The following is a 21,065-nucleotide window of genomic DNA, read 5'->3' as shown; positions in this document are numbered from 1 at the left end:
TCCATAGCAACCAAAAAAATGTCAGTTTACATCAAAAGTGGTAATAGACCAGCTAGAAAACAGCGATAATAAATTAGAATCACTCGCAGAATTGAGCGATAGTAATTTGTGGGGAAATTCGTCCTCACAGCGACAATTCTGCAACTCAGCACATTTCAGTGTTTTTGATTTGATTACATTATTGAATAATTTTTATTATTATATTATTTGTTATAATTATTTATAGTTATTTATTTTATTATATATATATATATATATATATATATATATATATATATATATATATATGAAATAATTTATGATTTCATATTTCAAATTTTATCATACCCGGGATGTCTACTAGACTCTTGTTTGGGTGGATTTAAGTGAATTATTTCTAAGAATTACAGGCCTACAATATAAAACACCAAATTTCCATGCAAAATAATTGTACCGCTTTCAGAACCTAAAATCTAAAATAATCGTACCGCCAGGGAGGTTAATGGCACAAAAATGGCACTAGGATTATGGTGCCTACTTTTTTTTTTTTAGATGTGTTATTTGCACATTGCAACAGGTCCACTTTGATAATGTTTTCTCTATAATGATATGGAGGAGAACTAAAAGCCTGTGGGAAAGGGTGTGGGAAAGAACCAGGGGTGATAAAATAACTGCATTGTGTAGTTATCACAGCCAAATGTCCAGGCTAGACCACTCCGATCTTACAAATGTTCCTACTGCTGTCATGTAACCACATATACCATATGCACACTTTAGGGCCAGTTTGATCAGATGCCAGGTAACCTGTAGTGTGTAGTGAGTACTTGGAGGTAACCCACACAAACGCAGAGAAATTGTACAAGCTACACATAGATAGTATTCATATGAATGAGTGTAGGATTACAACTAGAGATAAGGAAACTTTAAAAAGTTTGGTTTTGGTTGAACTTTTTTACATTTTTGAACCTCTGAAATTCTAAATTTCTGAATTGTCTTGAAGACCCATTGAAGTCCAAGATCATCTGAACAAGACTCCAAAAATGCATATTACAGAGCAGCAAATGATGCAAAATTGTGGTTTTAAAAGGTCCTGGCAGCCCGGCCTGATGAGGCAATGGGACCAAAAATCGGAGATAGAAAGGCTGCATTTGGTGGCACTGGCAGTCAAGCTAAGGGTGCTCAGGTAACAGTAAAATCACACATAAGTCATACAAACAAACAGGATTACGTATTGTGCCAGGGTGTAAAGCCAGGGACTTACAAGAGAACAGCTACCATCCAACTGTACATGGTTATGTTATTACTGTTTGTCCTTCTTTATTGCCCTAAAATTCATGTCTACACATGTTAAATGTACCGAATTAATGAACGCGTGGACATTTTGTACTCTGTACGTTGCTCTTTTTCCAATAAAAATCTTATTGAAAAAAATAAATAAATCAGACATAAGGTAAGAGCAGCCTTTGGAGCATCCTTTGGTTCCTTTCTCCCTGAAACCTTTTAGGAATCTGAACTATCAAAAATAACATCAAATTTGGGATTTGGCTTAGATCATCGAAATTCAAGAAAAGTGGTCTGAATCTAACATCATCCAAATTTAAGGCTAAATTAGATCAGAGGGACCACATCACTGACTGTCTTCTGGAGAAGAAAGGGGCAAAGCAAGAGAATCTAATGTTGGGTACATACAGGCCAAATATTGGTCAAAATTTGCCGCTACAATAGAAACTGGCCCCTTCTATGTTGTAATATACCTGCTTGATCCTGCCTGTTCCCATTTCCTCCCTTAGTGTGCTGACCGTGACCACAGTAATGATGACTGCTGATCCATGATACCGTGGTCAGTTTACTTGCCTCCGTCATCCAGTTGCTCTCTTCTCTCCCCCTCCCTCTCTCCCTGTCAGCTTGGGAGTCTGTGTAATGAGCCGTCTCCTTCGCCCTCCCACCCCTCCAGCCGCTATTTAGTCTGAAAAAAGTTAATGATTCCAATTCCTGCCAGCCCATCTGCAATAACATGAGATACTTTTTTTTCAATTCTGCAGCTAAATGTCTCTGTTCACATCGCCGATTGACCGCCGGCTGAAGTCAAAGAGGAAACTCAGCCCGTCCACATTGGCGATACAAAAAAAAGGTATTTAGCTGCCGAATTCAAAAACATAAAAAAAAAAAAAAAACACATACACACACATACTGTGTAGTACATCTGGTTATTGCAAGGAGCAAAAAGAATTGACTTAACAACCACTTTAACCTAGACCCTGACCAATATGGCAAAACAAGACTTAAAGTGTCTATAAACCCAACAATGAACTTCTGTTATTCTCTTCCTTTTTTCTGTTAAAGCGGAGGTCCACCCTAAAGTGAAGCTTCCGCTCATCGGAACCCTCCCCCCCTCCGGCACCACAATTGGCACCTTTCAGGGGGGAGGGGGGTGCAGATACCTGTACAGTACAGGTATTCTGCACCCACTTTAGGGATAGCTCTCTGCGGAAAGGGGCGTAGATTACGCCCCTTTGCGCAAGTGCCCGCCCCTTTCCGCAAGTGCCCCGCTGCCTGCTGGGAAACACACAGATCCCAGAGGCAGCGGGGACCATCCTTATTGCGCAGCGCGATTCGCGCATGCGCAGTAGGGAACCGGGAAATGAAGCCGAAAGGCTCCATTTCCTGATTCCCATACCCAAGATGGCGGCGGCAGCACCCGACAAGACGATCTAGAGATCGGCTTCGGGTGCCGACATTGCGGGCACGCTGGACAGGTAAGTGTCACTATTTTAAAAGTCAGCAGCTGCAGTATTTGTAGCTGCTGGCTTTTAAAAAAAAAAAAAAAACGCGGAGTCCCGGCGGACTCCCGCTTTAAATATCCAATTGAAATAGTTTTGTTATATCTGTATAGCTGTCAAAAATATCTGCTGATCCTGCCAGAAATTGATCTCTGCTCCTCTAGAGATACATAGTACAGTGAGTGAGCATTGTCACTCTAAAGGCCCGTACACACGGTCGGACTTTTTGACAACAAACATGCAAATTAGCTGTTTTGGAGCAACATCCGACTGTGTGTACGCTCCATCGGACAAACTTTTTCTGTTTTCATCGGACTTTTGTTGGCTCTGCGAACGGACAAACTTTTTGACAACAGAAGTCCGATGGAGCAAAGTCCGACCGTGTGTATGCAAAAGCATCGGACTTTTGTACAAGGTACAAACACGCATGCTCAGAACCATTGCAAACGATCAGACTACAATACAGAAGTTGACCAAAGGTGGCGCTGGAGTCATTGAACGTCCTCTTTTGAAGTGGCGTCCGTACGTTGTGACGTCACCACGTTCGTGTTTGTTGTCAAAAAGTCCGACCGTGTGTATGCAATACAAACTTGTGGACAACACACTTTGTACAAAAGTCCATGGAAAAGTTTGTACAAGTCCGACCGTGTGTATGGGGCTTAAGACAGAAAGTGTGTTACTGGCAGGATCACCAGGTCAAAATAAAGAAAAATAGCCAAAAAAAAGAAGAAAATAAATGCAGCCACCACATCTAATGACTAAAAACTGCAATATAATGCATTTTTGTTATTGAGTTTTCATACACCTTTAATTAGTGATTAGTGATTTACTGCGTGTCCAATTCCTCATTCTGCATTTTTGCATTCCGAAAAACGACACATCTAGATAAGCCGGATCCAGTCTAATGTTTCCACTTACATGTTGCAGGTGTATAAAAAGAACACATAGCATATAACGAAGATTATTTCATATCTGACCCACTTAACTGGAAGCCATAGTGTGGACTGATCACTAGCAATGAGGTATCACAGTGCTACCACATCCGTCCCTGTAGCTTTAAAGTAGGTCAGCTAGCTATATGAAAAACAGCAAAGCAAGATACAGGCAGTAAGGAGAGTGTATAATTCTTAGAATTACAAGTGTCAGCCACTTTATTCTTTATAGACGTATAGCACTTCCTATTCCAATTTGCTATTCTATAGCACGCTACTAAGTTTCTAAAAGGAAAGTGTAGCTTGACAAATATTGTTGGTATTACATTACAATACATTATTCTGAACATAAGAACATAAACATATTCAAATGTACGATTTTAATAAATGCATGTTTTCCCATGCGCCTAAGTGCCCCCCCCCATGCGGTTTGTCAAAATGGTATGACATAAGAACACGTGCTCTGGCTTGGAGCAATTAACTTAAAGCAAACCTTTCCATTACGTCTGTGAAGGTTCTCATTTATCCAGGTCATGGTATAGCTAGTAATAGCCACATTCAACCAGGTTTGTTCTGTAATTTTGAAGATGTTTCGTAGCTTGTCCAATCCACTTCTTCAGTTTCAATAAGTATCAGGACAATACCTCAATTATGTCCTATGGGTAGCACCAACACCTTTGACCCAATCAGCCATGAAAGGCAGATGTTGCCTCAGAAAAGGACGGAGGTGTGAAAAAAGTGGAGCCATCTTGGTCTAGTTGCATAATTCCATCCTTGGTGTCAGGAGGGCTTCATCTTTTACCTTTCGATTTACATGGTTGAAGGTTTGAATTGAATAGAGATGTTAAAATGTCATATGAATTGAGTAGAGAGGTTAAACTTTTCAAGCTGACTGCCTCCAGCCCCTTTAGGGCCGGTTCACACAGCGAGGCGATGCGAGGCGACACGGCTCGCCTCGCCTCGCTCCCGCAAGTCGCCCCCGTTCTGTACAATGGAACCGTTCTGAGAGGAGCGACTCGAGTCGCTCCAACTCAGAAAAAAGGTTCCTGTACTACTTCTGGGCGACTTCGGGGGCGACTTGCATTGACTTCTATACAGAAGTCCTCTGCAAGTCGCCGCTGAGGTCCCCGCAGGTCACGGCGAGGCACGTCGGAGACGCCTCGCCGCGCCTCGCTGTGTGAACCGGCCCTTAGGAGTTCTAAAAATCCACGAGGTGGAGGCAGGCATTTGGATCATGCGACAGCTGTGATTGGCTATCACAGCGGTCATATGCTCAGAAAGCTCTCAATTGCAAGTATGCATTGGGAGCTTTCCGGTACCTGTCGGCTACCGTACTGGAAGCATGCTCTTAGGATGGCAAGTTGCTTTAACAGGGCGGCATATATGCGGCCACTCAGCGTTAAAGAGGAAGTAAACCCTGATGAGTTTACTTCCTCTTTGATTCCCTGCAAAGGTAAAGCATAATGGACTACTATGCATCGCATAGTAGTCCATTATGTGTCACTTACCTGACACAGGAGCCAGCGAAGTCACTGCTGTCCCCTGTAGTCCAGCGCATCCATCTTCACGGTGGTTCTCGCCGCTCCGCCGCTGTCATTTGATGAAGCTGCGATGACATCACTCCCGCGCATGCGAACGGTAGCTGCCACTCGCGGCATATTGCCGTTGACAGCGGCGCGCTCAGTGCGCCTGTGCGCCGCTGTCTACGGCGCATGCACCATAGAAAGCGGTGCCTGTCTTTCGGCAAATATGTCCTAAACCGTGTAGGTTTAGGAGATATTGCTTGGACCTACAGGTAAGCCTTAATCTAGGCTTACCTGTAGGTCAATGTGGTTTGTAAGGGTTTACAACCACTTTAAGGCCCACCCGCCAAGCGGCTGGCATCAAGGGGTTAAAATAGTTTTTATGTGGAATATATAAATGGTTTTGAAAGCATCCATCCTTCAACAATGGTCATTTCAGCTTGATGTATAAAAATGGCCTCTTTCACACCCCCGAAATCTAGTTCACAAGAGGCATGAGAGAGGCCATCTACTTTAGACTGTATTAACCATCAATGAAGGGGCATTGGACCTTCAACACCATCTGTCTTCCACATATAATGCTGTTATAACATCTCAACCCTAGAGTTCTGACAACAATTCACACCTTCAGCCATGTAATTTTAAGATTAACATTTATAAAGCCTTCCTGACACCAGGGATGGGATTATGAAACTAGAACAGGGCGATTCTACAATTTTCACACCCCTCATTCATTTTGTAGACAATAACATCTACCTTTCCAATATAATTGGGTGAGGGTGAGGTACTACCTGTTTGTCCAACATCAGTGCCTGACCTCACAAATGCGCTTCTGGAAGAATGGTCAAACATTCCCATAGACACACTCCTAAACCTTCCCAGAGGAGTTGAAGCGGTTATAGCTGCAAAGGGTGCGCCAACGCAATATTGAACCCTACGGACTAAGACTGGGGTGCCATTAAAGCTCATGTGCGTGTAAAGGCAGGTGTCCCAATACTTTTCACAATATATAGTGTACGTATCAATGAGTATGGGGAGAATACCACTACTATTTCAAACCTCTGTCAGGTTATCTTTTTGCTGTCTGTGTACCATTAAGGAAATTTCCCTTCACTTCCTGTCCCAGAGATGCAATAAGTTGTTAGGAAGTTAAAAGAAATCTTCCAAAGTGAGAAGAATTCCTCTCTTATGCCGCATACACACGATCAGAATTTTGGTCGGAAAAAGCTCTGATGGTTTTTCCGACTGGATTTCGATCAAGCTATCTTGTATACACACAGTCATACCAAATTCCGACCGTCAAGAACGCGACGACGTACAACACGTACGATGGGACTAGAAAAAGGAAGTTCAATAACCAGTAGCCAATAGCCTCCGTCTCATAGTTGAATCTGAGCATGCGTGAGTTTTTGTGCGTCGGAATTGCATACACACGAACGGATTTTCGGATAGGAGCTTTTTCTGACCGAAAAACTGAGAACATGCTCTCAATCTTTTGCTGGCCGAAATACATTTAAAAGGTTGGTATTGGAGATGTGTCTCCTTTCAACCTATGTAACAATAGGCACATAAATATAAAGTACAGAGAGCCAATGGCTCCGGCTACTGTGTCTCAGCCAATGAGAAGAGAGAGACCAGGGGACAGCCAAGGCTCCCGTGCACATCGCTGGATCGAGAGGGGGCTCGGGTGAGTATTAAGGGGGCTGGGGGGGAGATAGAATGCATGAAGGTGTAGTGCACCCCCTAAGGAGCCGCAAGTAGTAAACTGGGGTCCCCCACCCTGCACAGCCAGGTACACTGAATCTTCACAGGTACTCCAGAGTCAGAGAACAGTCTGTGACTTTGTTGTTTTTTATTGAGGGATAATAACTTGGACAACAACTTCAGGGACAACTTCCTATATACAGTCTCTATATACAGCCCTTCTTCTTCCTCCAGCACACACTTGCTTGTAGAATCCAGCTGGATCACTGTGAATATCTGACAGTCACTCAGTCAGATGAAGCAATGACCCATTATAGGCAGGAACCCGAGGTCCCTTAGGTATGTAGTAGAATTACCGTATCCAGCTTACATCACTCCCAGCACCACCTCTTCAGGAACTGCCAACCCACCTGGCTGCAGCTGCCCCTTTCACTAGCCCTCCAGGCTAATTTCTACCCACAGTCCTTCAGATTGACACTCACCAGCCCACCCGACTGACTCTCAGGAGATCTCCCAGATGTCTGGGGGTGGGGGACGGACAGGGGTGTACATGCTGCGGTCACTATGCTTCGCACTCGTAGCAAAGTTTACCTGACATGTAGCGAGCGCCAGACTTGCAGAGACATTCAAGCAAATGGAACAGTTCCACAAAACTGCCCGTAACTCTGATCAATGCATGCAGTTGCGGCACGTTTGTCATCAAAAATGAGGTTAAAACAGGTGGTGAGGAGGTGTCATATCGCTTCTTTACTGCCTGTCAGTAGCCTCTGAAGCACGATCAGAAGGCCAATCATGATTTAGAGCAGTGGTCGCAAAACTGTGTCAGATGCGGCCCTTTTGCTTGCCTTTATCCAGGCCCTTGAGGCAATATTCCTGTCACAGACAACAATGATGGAGCATTATTTCTCCCACTCACTCAAACAATGGTGCACTTTACCTCCAACTGACACAAATGATGGGGCATTATACCTTCCACTGACACCAATCATGGGGCATTATTTATTCCACTGACACCAATCATGGGGCATTATTTATTCCACTGACACAATGGATGGGGCACTATAGCTTCCACTGATGCCAACAATAGGGCACTATTCCTCCCACTTACTCCAACGATGGGGCACTTTTCCTTCCACTGAGACTAATCATTGGGTTCGCTATTTCTCCCATTGACACCAATGATGTTGCATTTTTCCTCCCACTGACTAGAATGATGGGGCACTATTCCTCCCCTGGATACCAACGATGGGGCACTTTTCCTCCCACTAACGCCAATGAAGCACTATTCCTCCCAATGACACCAACAATGGGGCACTATTCTTCTCACTGATGCCAACAAAGAGGCACTATTCCTCCCAACTATTTATCCTGCTAATATCAATGATAGGGATTATTTACTCCCACTGGGCACAGTCCGGCCCCCTTAAAGTCTGAAGTTCAGTAAATTGGCCCTTTGTTTAGAAAGTTTGGAGACCCCTGCTTTAGAGGAAAGAGAAATTTAGATGCACATCTAAATCTAGCCTTAAAGGCAGCTAGAAAGATCACTAGTGTCATGTCTCTGGCTCTGCCAAGTGGCGTTGGACCCAACCTCAGGAGGGATCTCAGGGTTTCATGGAACCCTGGTTGAGAATGGCTGTGCTATTCTGTCCCTGGTTGGAACAGAACCCAGAAACCCAGCAAAGCATGGGAATTTGGCAGAGTATGTGTCAACCAAGCAACGTGTGAATAGAGAGGAAACAAGTATTTACAATATACTTTGGCATTTGAAGCTGTTATGACCTTTTTCTTATTGCACTTATTTTACAGCCTTATTTATGTTCCTGTTAACCTATTACAAGTCCGACATTTCCCCATACAGAATAGATGACCTGTGTGTGATTCTACTGACAAATAGGAGAAAAAGGGCAAAATCCACAGCACAACAGGATACAGTGCAAAGGTGTGCGGGACTTTTATTGATCCAATGCACATTATGGGAATAGCAATTCATACACATGGTATTTACAGAGGTTATACTGACAGATATATGAAATGGAAACACTCCTATAGGATAAACAGACAGAGGCAATTCATATATTCCTCAATGAATACCACGTTACATTATGGCAGATAACCAATTCAAATATTCCATAATGAATACAAAGTATATATCATAACAGATAACCAGACAATAAAAATATTTTACAATGGATTCCCTGTATACTGTGCTGGATTAAACTCCACAGAGGCCTCTGGGCAGTGGAAACCTTGGGGCCCCCCGCGGTTTCTTGTGAGCCCTCTCTAGTGGAATACCATTGAACTAAATATTGAAGATTACCATCACTGCAGTACATTAAATTTACGTAGGTTGCACCAACATTTTTTAATAATTGACCGCTAAAAGATAAGCTTCTAATGCCGCGCACACACGATCTGACTTTGACGGACTAGGTCTGGCGGACCGGAATCCGTCAGACAATTCGATCGTGTGTGGGCTCCAGCAGACTTTTCTTTCCCAAAAGTCCGACAGACCTAGAAATAAAACATGTTTAAAAATCTTTCCGATGGACTTGAGTCCGATCGAAAAATCTGCTTGTCTGTGTGCTAGTCAGATGGATGAAAACCGATGCTAGGGCAGCTATTGGCTACTGGCTATGAACTTCCTAATTCTAGTCCGATCGTACGTCATCACGTTCGAATCCGGCGGACTTTTGGAGTGATAGTGTGTGGGCAAGTCTGTTCGTTGGAAAGTCCGGCGGACCTCAGCAGCAAAGTCCGTCGGATAGTCCGCCGGACCTAGTCCGTCCAAAAGTCAGATTGTGTGTACGCAGCATAAGAGAAAAAAAATGTAATGTGAACATGATGTCTATGGTTTATGTGCTCTGCTCCCTGGCCAATCGGGTACTGTAGCTTTACTGCTACAGTGCGGGCCGGCTGCGCAGAATCACATATATAAATGTGATCCTGCTCTTCCTGGCAGGGGGGACACGTGATTAGTCACCTCACAACAAGCCAATCAGTGGGTGCCAGCCAATGGATGGCCACCAGCACCTGCTGATCAGCAAAGAGGAAGACAGGACAGAGCTCTGTCTATGTAAACAATGCAGAGCTCTGTCCTGACAGCAGGGATGTGCCGGGTTTGTTTGCCTGAAAAAGCAGAGAATAAAAACTGGCACATCCCTTAGTGAAAGCACACACAAAAACATGTTAGGCACATAGCTAATCCTTTGATCACCCTAGATGTTTGAAAAAAAATAAAAATACAAAAAAACTTTCAAAGCACCCAAGCTTTCAAAAAAAAAAAAAGACAGCAGAAAAAGACTGAATGGTCCATCCAGTGTGTCCATTTGTTTTTGTGTCCCCCCCCCCCCCCATTAACCTCGTTGTCTGACTATAGATTTATGTTTATCTCAAGCAGGTTTGAAGCCGAAAGCTGTAATCCATCATCCAAAAATGGTGTATAGCACAACTTAAAACCCACCAAGACATGGCCGTCCATCTAAACTGACAGGCCGGGCAAGGAGAACATTAATCAGAGAAGCAGCCAAGAGGCCCATGGTAACTCTGGAGGAGCTGCAGAGATCCACAGCTCAGGTGTGAGAATCTGTCCACAGGACAACTATTAAGCCGCGTACACACGGGCGGACTGTCTGGCCAACTAAGTCCGTCAGACAATCCGACGGACAGTCCGTCCTACTTTCGAATGAACGGACTTGACCACACACGGATGCAAAACAGTCCGCCGAAAGTTTGCGCGATGACGTGTACAGCACGTACGACGGGACTAGAAATAGGAAGTCCAATACACAGCAATGCAACCTTCCGCCGTGTAAATCCTTTCTGAGCATGCGCCATACTTAGTCCGTCCAACTAGCCTACTCACGAGCGGACTGTCCGCTGAAACCAAAGTCTGACGGACAATATTACAGAAATTCCGAAATACTTAGTCCGCCAGACTGCACGCTGAAAAAGTCCGCTGAAGCCCACACACGAGCGGACTGTCCGCTGAAATGTGTTTCGGCGGACTAAGTTGGCCAGACAGTCCGCCCGTGTGTACGCGGCTTTAGTCGTGCATTCCACAAATCTGGCCTATTGTTGAAAGATAAGCGTAAGAAGTCCTGTTTGCAGTTTGCAGGACGTCATGTGGGGGACACAGCAAACGTGGAAGAAGGTGCTCTGGTCAGATCAGACCAAACTTAACTTTTTGACCTAAAAGCAAAACGCTATGTGTGGCAAAACTAACACTGCACATCACCCTGAACACACCATCCCTACCGTGAAACATGTAAGTGGAAATATCCCCTAACAAGGAGATCACAGTACCCCCCGGTACAGCGGGACTTTTAAGGCAGACCAAAATATGAGTAAAAAAATATATTACAAATTTATTCACAAAAAAAATAATTACAGGACAGTATAAAAATCCATATATATATATCAATGCATGGAATCATACATGTAAATATATAGTCTGCACAACATCAAAGGTTTCATATATGATTTTATAATGCCTGACACGTTTCAGGAAAACATTCCCTTCTTCAGAGGCATATCTATGGAGAACAAATAGCTGTAATCTGAAAAGGAATCAAAACAAGAGAAATTTCTTTAACGGCATGTTCAACAAGGCAAGATTCACATAGCTTCAAACATATACATCCAGGGTACATACCATTTATTTGTAAATTAACAAAACTACTGAGAATAAGTCTCATATCAAGAGTAAATAGTTGTGTGTGAATATTATATATATAAAAATCTTTCTCTTGTGATGTAACGAATCAGATGTGATCTATATTCACGGTTCATAGTTTCCTTGTTTGTGTTCTTTGTAGACTAATGCCGCGTACACACGGGCGGACTGTATGGCATACTTAGTCCGTCGAAACACATTTCAGCGGACAGTCCGCTCGTGTGTGGGCTTCAGCGGACTTTTTCAGCGTGCAGTCTGGCGTACTAAGTATTTCGGATTTTTCTAAATTCTGTCCGTCGTACTTTGGTTTCAGCGGACAATCCGCTCGTCAGTAGGCTAGTTCGACGGACTAAGAATGGCGCATGCTCAGAAAGGATTTACACGCGGAAGGGTGCTTTGCTGTGTATTGGACTTCCTATTTCTAGTCCCGTCGTACGTGCTGTACACATCATCGCGCAAGCTTTCGACGGACTGTTTGTACATCCGTGTGTGGTCAAGTCCGTTCAGTCGAAAGTATGACGGACTGTCCGTCGGATTGTATGACGGACTAAGTACGCCATACAGTCCGCCCGTGTGTACGCGGCATAAGACTTGATGTGTAACATTGTCTTTGCCTTAATGATATAAGTTGACTGTATGTGATATATCTGTAACCTATGAAGTTGTCACTATTTTGCGAATCACTGGAGGAACAATGATGTTTTAAAGTTTCTCTTTTTCTTTTCATTAATACTGTTATTGGATACGGCGTTGTTAATTTTCAATGGCACATGCTTATCATATGCTATCCAGGGTACTATTTAAAATTAGGTTTCACATCCTGATGTGTTTTCTATTTTAATTTTTTCTTTTACGAGTTTCTCTTTTTGGCTGTGTATATTGCGAACTTTTGAATAATCTTTTCTGCCATGATGGGCCCCGCTGTGGTGCGCATTCGGATATGCCCTGTGCACGGGGGGGGGCCCCTTTTGCCGCCTTCCCCCCTTTTTTGGGGGGTTTAGGGGCTTTGTTTTGTGGGGGGTCGGGCCTCTTTTATCGTTCGGCGGGGGGTGCGTATATATGAAACCTTTGATGTTGTGCAGACTGTATATTTATATGTATGATTCCACGCATTGATATATGTATGGATTTTTATACTGTCCTGTAAAACGATTTTGTGTATTATTTTTGTGAATAAGTTTGTAATATATTTTTTACTCACATTTTGGTCTGCCTTAAAAGTCCCGCTGTACCGGGGGGTACTATGATCTCCTTGTTAGGGGATATTTCCACTTACACATTTTTGGGATGTCGGCGGCGATGATATTGGAAAGTTTGATGCTTTCCTTTATGGTTCATCTCTCATATAACCAACGTGAAACATTGTGGTGGCGGCATCATGTGGTGGGGATGCTTTTCTTCAGCAGGGACAGGGAAGCTGGTCAGAGTTGATGGGAAGATGGATGGAGCCAAATACAGGACAATCTTAGAAGAAAAACTGTTATGCCGCATACACACGACCGGAATTTTGGTCGGAAAAAGCTCTGATGATTTTCCCGACAGAATTCCAACGGGATTTTGCTCAAGCTATCTTGCCTACACTTGGCCACACCAAATTCCGACAGTCAAGAACGCGGTGACGTACAACGCGTACGACGGGACTAGAAAAAGGAAATTCAATACCCAGTAGCCAATAGCTTCCATCTCGTAGTTGAATCTGAGCATGTGTGAGTTTTTGAGTGTTGGAATTCCATTCACATGATTGGAATTTCCGAAAGGAAAAATTGAGAACATGCTCTAAAATTTTTGCTGGCGGGAATTCGGCCAGCTAAATTCCGATGGAGCATACACACGGTCGCATGAAAAGCTCTCATCTGTCTTTTGCTGGCTGAAATTCCGATTGTGTGTACGCGGCATTAGAGTCTTCAAAAGACTAGAGACTGGGGTGGAGATTCACCTTCCAGCAGGACAACGACCCTAAACATACAGCCAGAGCTACAACGGAATGGTTTAGATCAAAGCATATTCATGTGTTAGAATGACCCAGTCAAAGTCCAGACCTAAATCCAATTGAGAATCTGTGTCAAGACTTGCATATTACTGTTTACAGATGCTCTCCATCCAATCTGACAGATTGAGCTATCTTGCAAAGAAGAATGGGCAACAATGTCACTCTCTAGATGTGCAAAGCTGGTAGAGACATCCCCAAAAAGACTTGCAGCTGTAGTTACAGAGAAAGGGGGTTCTACAGTATTTGCTCAGGGGGGCTGAATATAAATGCACACCACACTTTTCACATACTTATTTGTAAACAGTTTTGAAAACCATTTATCATTTTCCTTCCACTTCACAATTATGTGTCACTTTGTGTTGGTCTATCACATAAAATCCCAATAAAATACAATTAACTTTTTGGTTGTAACATGACAAAATGTGAAAAATTCCAAGGGGTGTGACTATTTTTGCACAACAAATATTATGTGTATGCCATTAAAAGGGGTAATTACAGATTTTGAACATTTTTCATCTTTGCATCTTATTATTTGCATCTTTACAAATATAACTTTGACTCTTCTCCACCTCACCAAGGGTCCCCCTAATTTCCATGTCCCCGTCTTCCAAACATACGCAGTGATCTCTATAGCGTTATGCTGGATAAACTGCTCGGCACCCTTTTAGTAGGCATGGTTTCAGACAGATCTTTTAAACCTTGTTCTCAATTGGCATGAATGTCATTTCGATTTGTACAGCCAAAGGGAACAAGAGACACCTCTGTGTGGCTTCTCTGTTTGTTGACACAAGCTTACTGATAGTAGACTGAAAGCTTTACTGTATAGAAATTGTCATGTAATAGCGCCTGATATTGAAGACACTGGATAATCCTAGCATGGGATTAAACTAATATTTAAGTGCACTTATTCTTTTAGAGAACCTAACCTCCTTAAAGTGGCGCTAAAGCTTTGTTTTTCTTTTTTTTTTAAATAACAATGTCATACTTACCTCCACTGTGCAGCTCGTTTTGCACAGAGTGGCCCCCTACATCCTCTTCTGGGGTCCCTCGGCGCCTCTCGCAGCTCCTCTCCGCATCAGATAACCCCCTAGGAGAAGCGCTCTCCTGAGGGGGTTACCTTGCGGGCGCACTCCTGAGTCATTCATTCAGTGTCCATAGAAGCTTTATGTATGACTCGGCCCTGCCCCTGGCGCCGTTGTGATTGGATTTGATTGACAGCAGTGTGAGCCAATGGCTGCGCTGCTATCAATCTATCTAATCAAAGCTGGGACTCAATGGAGAGAATGACGGCACGTCCCCATCGAAGAAGATGAAGGGGCTCAGGTGAGTAAAATGGGGGGGGGGGGGGGCGATGACTGCCAGGTGTTTTTTCACCTCAATGCATAGGATGCTTTAAGGTGAAAAAACACGAGCCTTTACAACCCCTTTAAGGGCTTATTGTAGTTAATAGCATGTATATGTGTGTGTGTGTGTGTATATATATATATATATATATATATATATATATATATATATATATATACCCTGTTTCCCCTAAAATAAGACCTAGCCTGATTGTCGGTGTTGGCTGCAATATAAGACCTACCACCCAAATAAGCCCTACCCCGTTTCCTCAAAAATAAGCCCTACCCTGAAAAGAAGACCTACAAGGACTTTAACTAGAGCTTATTTGGGGGGTAGGGCTTTTATTGCAGCCATCACCGACAATCACACTAGGTCTTATTTTAGGGGAAACAGGGTATATATATATATATACACACACACACACACACACACACTGTATTGTGCCTTATGGAGAATAACAATACCAAGAATCCTTAAAGCCAAACTCCAAGAAACATGAAAATCCGCACTTGCAGTGGGGATGTCCCTGCACTGCAAGGGTTAAAGTGTCACTAAACTTCCATCATAAAAACTATCGATAAATGGTCAATGCCGTTCATACTAACTCACTCACTATGAGATTTATTTTCTGTATTCTGTAAAAAACCTGATTGATCCTGCTGCTCTTTATCTCCCCCTTCTGTCCATGTCCCCAATTCATCTAGGGATTTTGCAGAGCAGTGTTGGCAACTCTGCACATGCTCAGTTTTCAGTGCGTTTCTATGCTGAGCATTTCTTCCCTTCATATCTAAGTAGCTCATGTGACTATAGAATCACACATGTAGGCGTATATACAGTGGTAAATGACAGCCCACTTCCTCCCCCCTCCTCCTCCATGCCCACTAACCAGCTAAACACAATAGGGGTGGGATATTACATGTAGATTAATGGAGGCTTCACCTCCCACTTATTCTAAGACCAGTCCATAAGGGGCACAGGGGCGCCGCTCAACTAATCCATGCTCCGGGCCCCTAATCTACATGCAGGGCGCCGGACACATGTATTCAAATGGGGTTTTTTTTTCGGAAGCACATAATTAGAGTCTGAGACTGTTTCCTATTCGCTATTGTCTTTCTGATACTCCTCCCGGCCAATTAGGAAGCGAGTCCTGAGACCCATCGCCTGATTGTCCGAGAGGAGAAATGATCCTATTGGTTGCCTAGGAGGAGGTAGGGGACGCATGGCAGAAGCCTCCGTGATACGAGGAGGAGCAGACGTAGGGGTGCCCGGAGGAAGTGCTGCCCGAAATCCAGATGAGGTAAGTGTGGGGCTAGCAACCAACTGACCGGGGGGGGGGGGGCATTGTTTGATGCCCCCCCCAAAAAATACCACCAACCGCCACTGTCCAAGACACAGGCTGGAGGGGCTTGACAGCCTGTGACTGGCAGAAATCCGCCCACATCATGTTATTGCAAAAAAATAATAAAGATTTGATTTCAAATATATATTTGCATGACAGTTAAAAACTGTTTATTGATATTAATTTTTTTTTTTTACTCTGTATTCCAAAGGCTGTTTTTTTTTACTTTGAACATGTGACCTGCAGCAGAGGACTAGAAGCTCCTCCTGCTTATGTTTCCCTGCAGACAGGCTGGGAGAGATCTGGTTCATATGGTTCATATGACAGTGGTATATTGATTATGAAAAAGGTACATAGATTTTTTTTTATCATTAAAATAATTAGTAAAATTGCTATGGAGCAGACAGCAAATGGTTACAGTGCTCAGCTTTTATTTATTAATGTAAAATCTTTATCCCAAAAGAAAAAAAAGAAAAAAAAAACGGGTTTGCTGTTACTTCTTATAACGTTTTTGCTGGTATTTGGTTTGAATTTGTTAGTATATTTAAATTTGCTAGTAGATCTAACACCCCCTTCCCCAGACTGACAATGCTGCTGTACAAAGGTGCCCCCTGTGCTCCTTTATCCAGAGTGGCAGGATTCTAATACAGGAGGTGTGTTACTGGCCAGATCACCAGGTGAAAACAGAGGGAAAAAAGCCCCAAAAAAACAAGGAAAACTAATGTAGCCACCACATCTAATGATTGGAAAGCCATGTATATTACATTATTGGTTTTGGAGTTTGATACCTCTTTAAGTGTATGGCTAATTTATAAAACAGATGTGAAAGCTTCAGATAACAAATGACATCATGGAGCCGTGCCAAGCCAACAACCAAGAGACCAATCAGAATTCAGGGAGTTTTTGTTGTCTTTACCTGTAGTTCCCCAGCCAGAGTACAGCTCAGACAATGGTAATCCATAGCAATCCGATTTCTGTTTACTGTAGCAAATGAGGAAATGTATGAAATCTGACATACTGTTTTATGGCTTTGACCTTTGAACATAACGCTGCACTTTGTATTATCCTTTTAAAGAAGCCAGTTGTTTACATTGTGATCCTGGTGTTCCGTCAGATAAGGCGCCTCATCAGAATTGGTAACAGAAGTGACGTTCTGTCGCTGCCATCTTGCTACACCCCGCACTCCTCCACAGTAAAGATACAGTGAGAAGGGGCAAGCAGACATCTTGTTACACCCACGGGGTTTTACATTTCACACCTTTTTTAACAGTAAATTGCGCTTATAAGGTCAAATGCAGGATTTAGAAATCCGACGGACCGTTTAGATGTTGAATTTTAAAAGCAGCGGCAAATCTGCTGATCTCACAGGTTTGCTAATCTGACAGAACAGCGCTGCTTTTATAATTCAACATGTAAACCATCCGATGGACTTCCGTTACTATTTCTGACGGGTCACCATATCTGACGGAACATCGACTCCCATTACATCAGACAATGTGGGACTGACGGGAGACAATATGAGCAGATGCATGCTGAAACCTTAAAGAGGAACTTCACCCCGACCTAACTAAAATGTTATTTGTAGTGTCCTTTATTATTTATTTGTTGTTCCTACAGTGCCTTGAAAAAGTATTCATACCCCTTGAAATTTGACACATTTTGTGATGTTAAAACTAAAAAAAATTTTTTATTGGGATTTTATGTGATTGACCAACACAAAGTGGCACATGATTGTGAAGTGGAAGGAAAATGATAAATGGGTTTCCAATTTATATTACAAATAGATATGTGAAAAGTGTGGTGTACATTTGTATGGCGCCCCCCTGAGTCAATACTTTGTAGAACCCCCTTTCACTGCAATTACAGCTGTAAGTCCTTTTGGGGATGTCTCTGCCAGCTTTGCACATCTAGAGAGTGACATTTGTCCATTCTTCTTTGCAAAATAGCTCAAGCTCTGTCAGATTGGATGGAGAGCATCTGTGAACAGCAATTTTCAAGTCTTGCCACAGATTCTCAATTGGATTTAGGTCTGGACTTTGACTGGGCCATTCTAACACATGAATATGCTTTGATCTAAACCATTCCATTGTATCTCTGGCTATATGTTTGGGGTTGTTGTCCTGCTGGAAGGTGAACCTCTTCCTTAGTCTCAAGTCTTTTTCAGACTCTAACAGGTTTTCTTCTAAGATTGGCCTGTATTTGGCTCCATCCATCTTCCCATCAACTCTGACCAGCTTCCTTGTCCCTGCTGAAGAAAAGGATCCCCACAACATGATGCTGCCACCACCATGTTTCACAGTGGGGATGGTTTATTCAGGGTGATGTGCAGGGATAGTTTTCTACCACACATAGCATTTTACTTTTAGGCCAAAAAGTAAAATTTTGGTCTCATCTGTCCTGAGCACCTTCTTCCACATGTTTGCTGTGTCCCCCACATGGCTTCTTGCAAACTGCAAATAAGACTTCTTATGACTTTCTTTCAACAATGTCTTTCTTTTTGCCACTCTTCCATAAAGGTCAGATTTGTGGAGCGCAGGACTAATAGTTGTCCTGTGGACAGATTCTCCTACCTGAGCTGTGGATCTCTGCAGCTCCTCCAGAGTTACCATGGGCCTCTTGGCTGCTTCTCTGATTAAAGCGGTTGTATAGTCTATTTTTTTACTTACTTATTATAGGCTTACCTGTAGGTAAAAAAAATATCTCCTAAACCTGTATGGTTTAGGAGATATTCCCCTCGCAATGAGCCGCTGACTGCGCACAGGGGTTTCTCGGCTGAAAGCCCAGCAGACGCCGGACCCTGCCGGAAAGAAATCTCCCGCGCGCATGCATGGGAGTGACGATATCACTGCTCCGGCCACTCCCAGCGCTGGAGCCATGATATTCGGAAGATACGCCGAGAGAACCTGTCAGCTCCCTCGGCGTGTATCGGGCGATATGTCGGGGTCTCGTTCTAAGGTAAGTATTTCATAATGAGCTAGTATACGGTGCATACTAGCTCATTATGCCTTTTCCCTTACAGGTATGAAAAAAAAAAAAAAACTGAAAACCGTTTATCATTTTCCTTCTACTTCACAATTATGAGCCACTTTTGTTGGTCTATCACATAAAATCTCAATAACATACATTTAAATTTTTGGTTGTAACATGAAAAAATTTGGAAAATTTCAAGGGGTATGAATACTTTTTGAATACTTTTTCAAGGCACTGTATAGGGAATAATAAAAAAAAATAAAAAATACATACTTGCTAGTCTATAGAATCCAGCATTGTCCTCCCTCCAGCCAAATGTTTTTCTTTGTAGCTTTGCTCCCCTGCCACCATCTTGCACCAATATTGTGCACATGTGCAGACTTGTCTCAGGTCGTTTCTAGGTCTGCACATCTATGAATGCACAAGATCACTTGAAAACTCAGCGCATGCGCATGCGCAGGCACGCATCCAATTGAGGATTAACCACTTGACCTCCGGTAGATTTACCCCTCTTCATGACCAGGTCATATTTTTGCGATATTTTAACTTACAATTGTGCGATCATGCAACGCTGTACCCAAATAAAATTGATGTCCCTTTTTTCCCCACAAATAGAGCTTTCTTTTGGTGGTATTTGTTCACCTCTGCAGTTTTTATTTTTTGCGCTATAAACAAAAAAAGACTGACAATTTTGAAAATAAAAACAATATTTTTTACTTTCTGCTATAAAATATATCCAATAAAAAAAATTGAAAAAGTCAAATTACTGCATAAATTTATGCCAATATGGATTCTGATACATATTTTTGGTTAAAAAAAATCCCAATAAGTGTATATTTATTGGTTTGCGCAAATGTTATAGCATCTACAAACTATGGGATATTTTTATTTGTTTTTATTTATATTTTACTAGCAATGGCGGCGATCAGCGATTTATAGCGGGACTGCAATATTGCGGCAGATATTTGGACACTGATACTTTTTGGGGACCAGCGACAGTAATACAGTGATCAGTGCTAAAAATATGCACTGTCGCTGTACTAATGACACTGGCAGGGAAGGGTTTAATATCAGGGGCGATCAAATGGTAAAATGTGTGCCTAGCCTTTGTACAGTGTGGAAGGTGATTGTACTTGGGGAAGACATGGATCCTATTCGTCCCTGCTGTGCAGAGACACAGGATCAATGCCTTCCCTCCTGTCAGGATGGCAATCTGCCTTGTTTACATAGGCAGACTACCATTCTTTCTCTCTGATTGATAATCAGCGGGTGCCAGCGGACATTGAGTTTGCAGTACCCACTGACCGGCTCCCATTGTGTATAATCACAGCAGGAGTGAGGCGCTACCGTCACGCATTCGCACCCGCTACCCGAAAGTGCAGGATCACAGATATAGACGTGATCCTGTGCACAGCTGCCGCCCTGTAGCTGGAAAACTACTATAGGGTGATCAGCAAGTTGTTAAAGGGAAACTTCACCTCTCTGCTTTCTCCCCCAGTCATCCCCTTTTACCATCAGTAAGCATACTCACCTGTCCAGCAGATCCAGCATTATCCTGGTGTGATTCAGGTGCACTCAGTCATCGGGAGCCCAGTTGCTTCTTTTGGGTTAAGGCAGCCAGGCCTCCAATGACACGTGCCAGGTCTGCCTGTAGGCACTAGGCAGGTACAGTTAGCTAGACTCCACTTGGTGGCTCTGTTCCAGAATTGTACAGAAGTGAAGTCTTGGGTTACCTGTTACCCAGTTATAAGCCAGAATGGGAGGAGTCCTAGTGCACTTGGGAGTCAGGCACCCCACACCAGCAGAGATGTAACCAGCACTTAGAGGCCCTG

The 21,065-nt window shown here is 43.1% G+C and overlaps 1 protein-coding gene across 1 annotated transcript in view; it reads right to left on the bottom strand.

Annotated features, from left to right (window-relative positions):
• LOC143983383 (regulator of G-protein signaling 3-like) overlaps window positions 1-17,288 on the bottom strand; it is a 257,050-nt gene extending 239,762 nt beyond the window's left edge. The window contains exon 1 of the mRNA XM_077483018.1: window positions 17,180-17,288. Within this exon, the coding sequence (XP_077339144.1) occupies window positions 17,180-17,224 (45 nt within the window). The 5' untranslated portion in view covers window positions 17,225-17,288. The remainder of the gene's footprint in view (window positions 1-17,179) is intronic.
• Between the last annotated feature and the right edge of the window lie 3,777 nt (window positions 17,289-21,065).

Source organism: Lithobates pipiens, unplaced genomic scaffold (assembly GCF_037356315.1).
Source record: "Lithobates pipiens isolate NorthernLeopardFrog02 unplaced genomic scaffold, aLitPip1_a1.2 Scaffold_1, whole genome shotgun sequence".
NCBI lineage: Eukaryota > Metazoa > Chordata > Amphibia > Anura > Ranidae > Lithobates > Lithobates pipiens.
The sequence above is the reverse complement of the archived record's forward strand: the minus strand, read 5'-3'. Positions and strand labels throughout refer to the sequence as shown.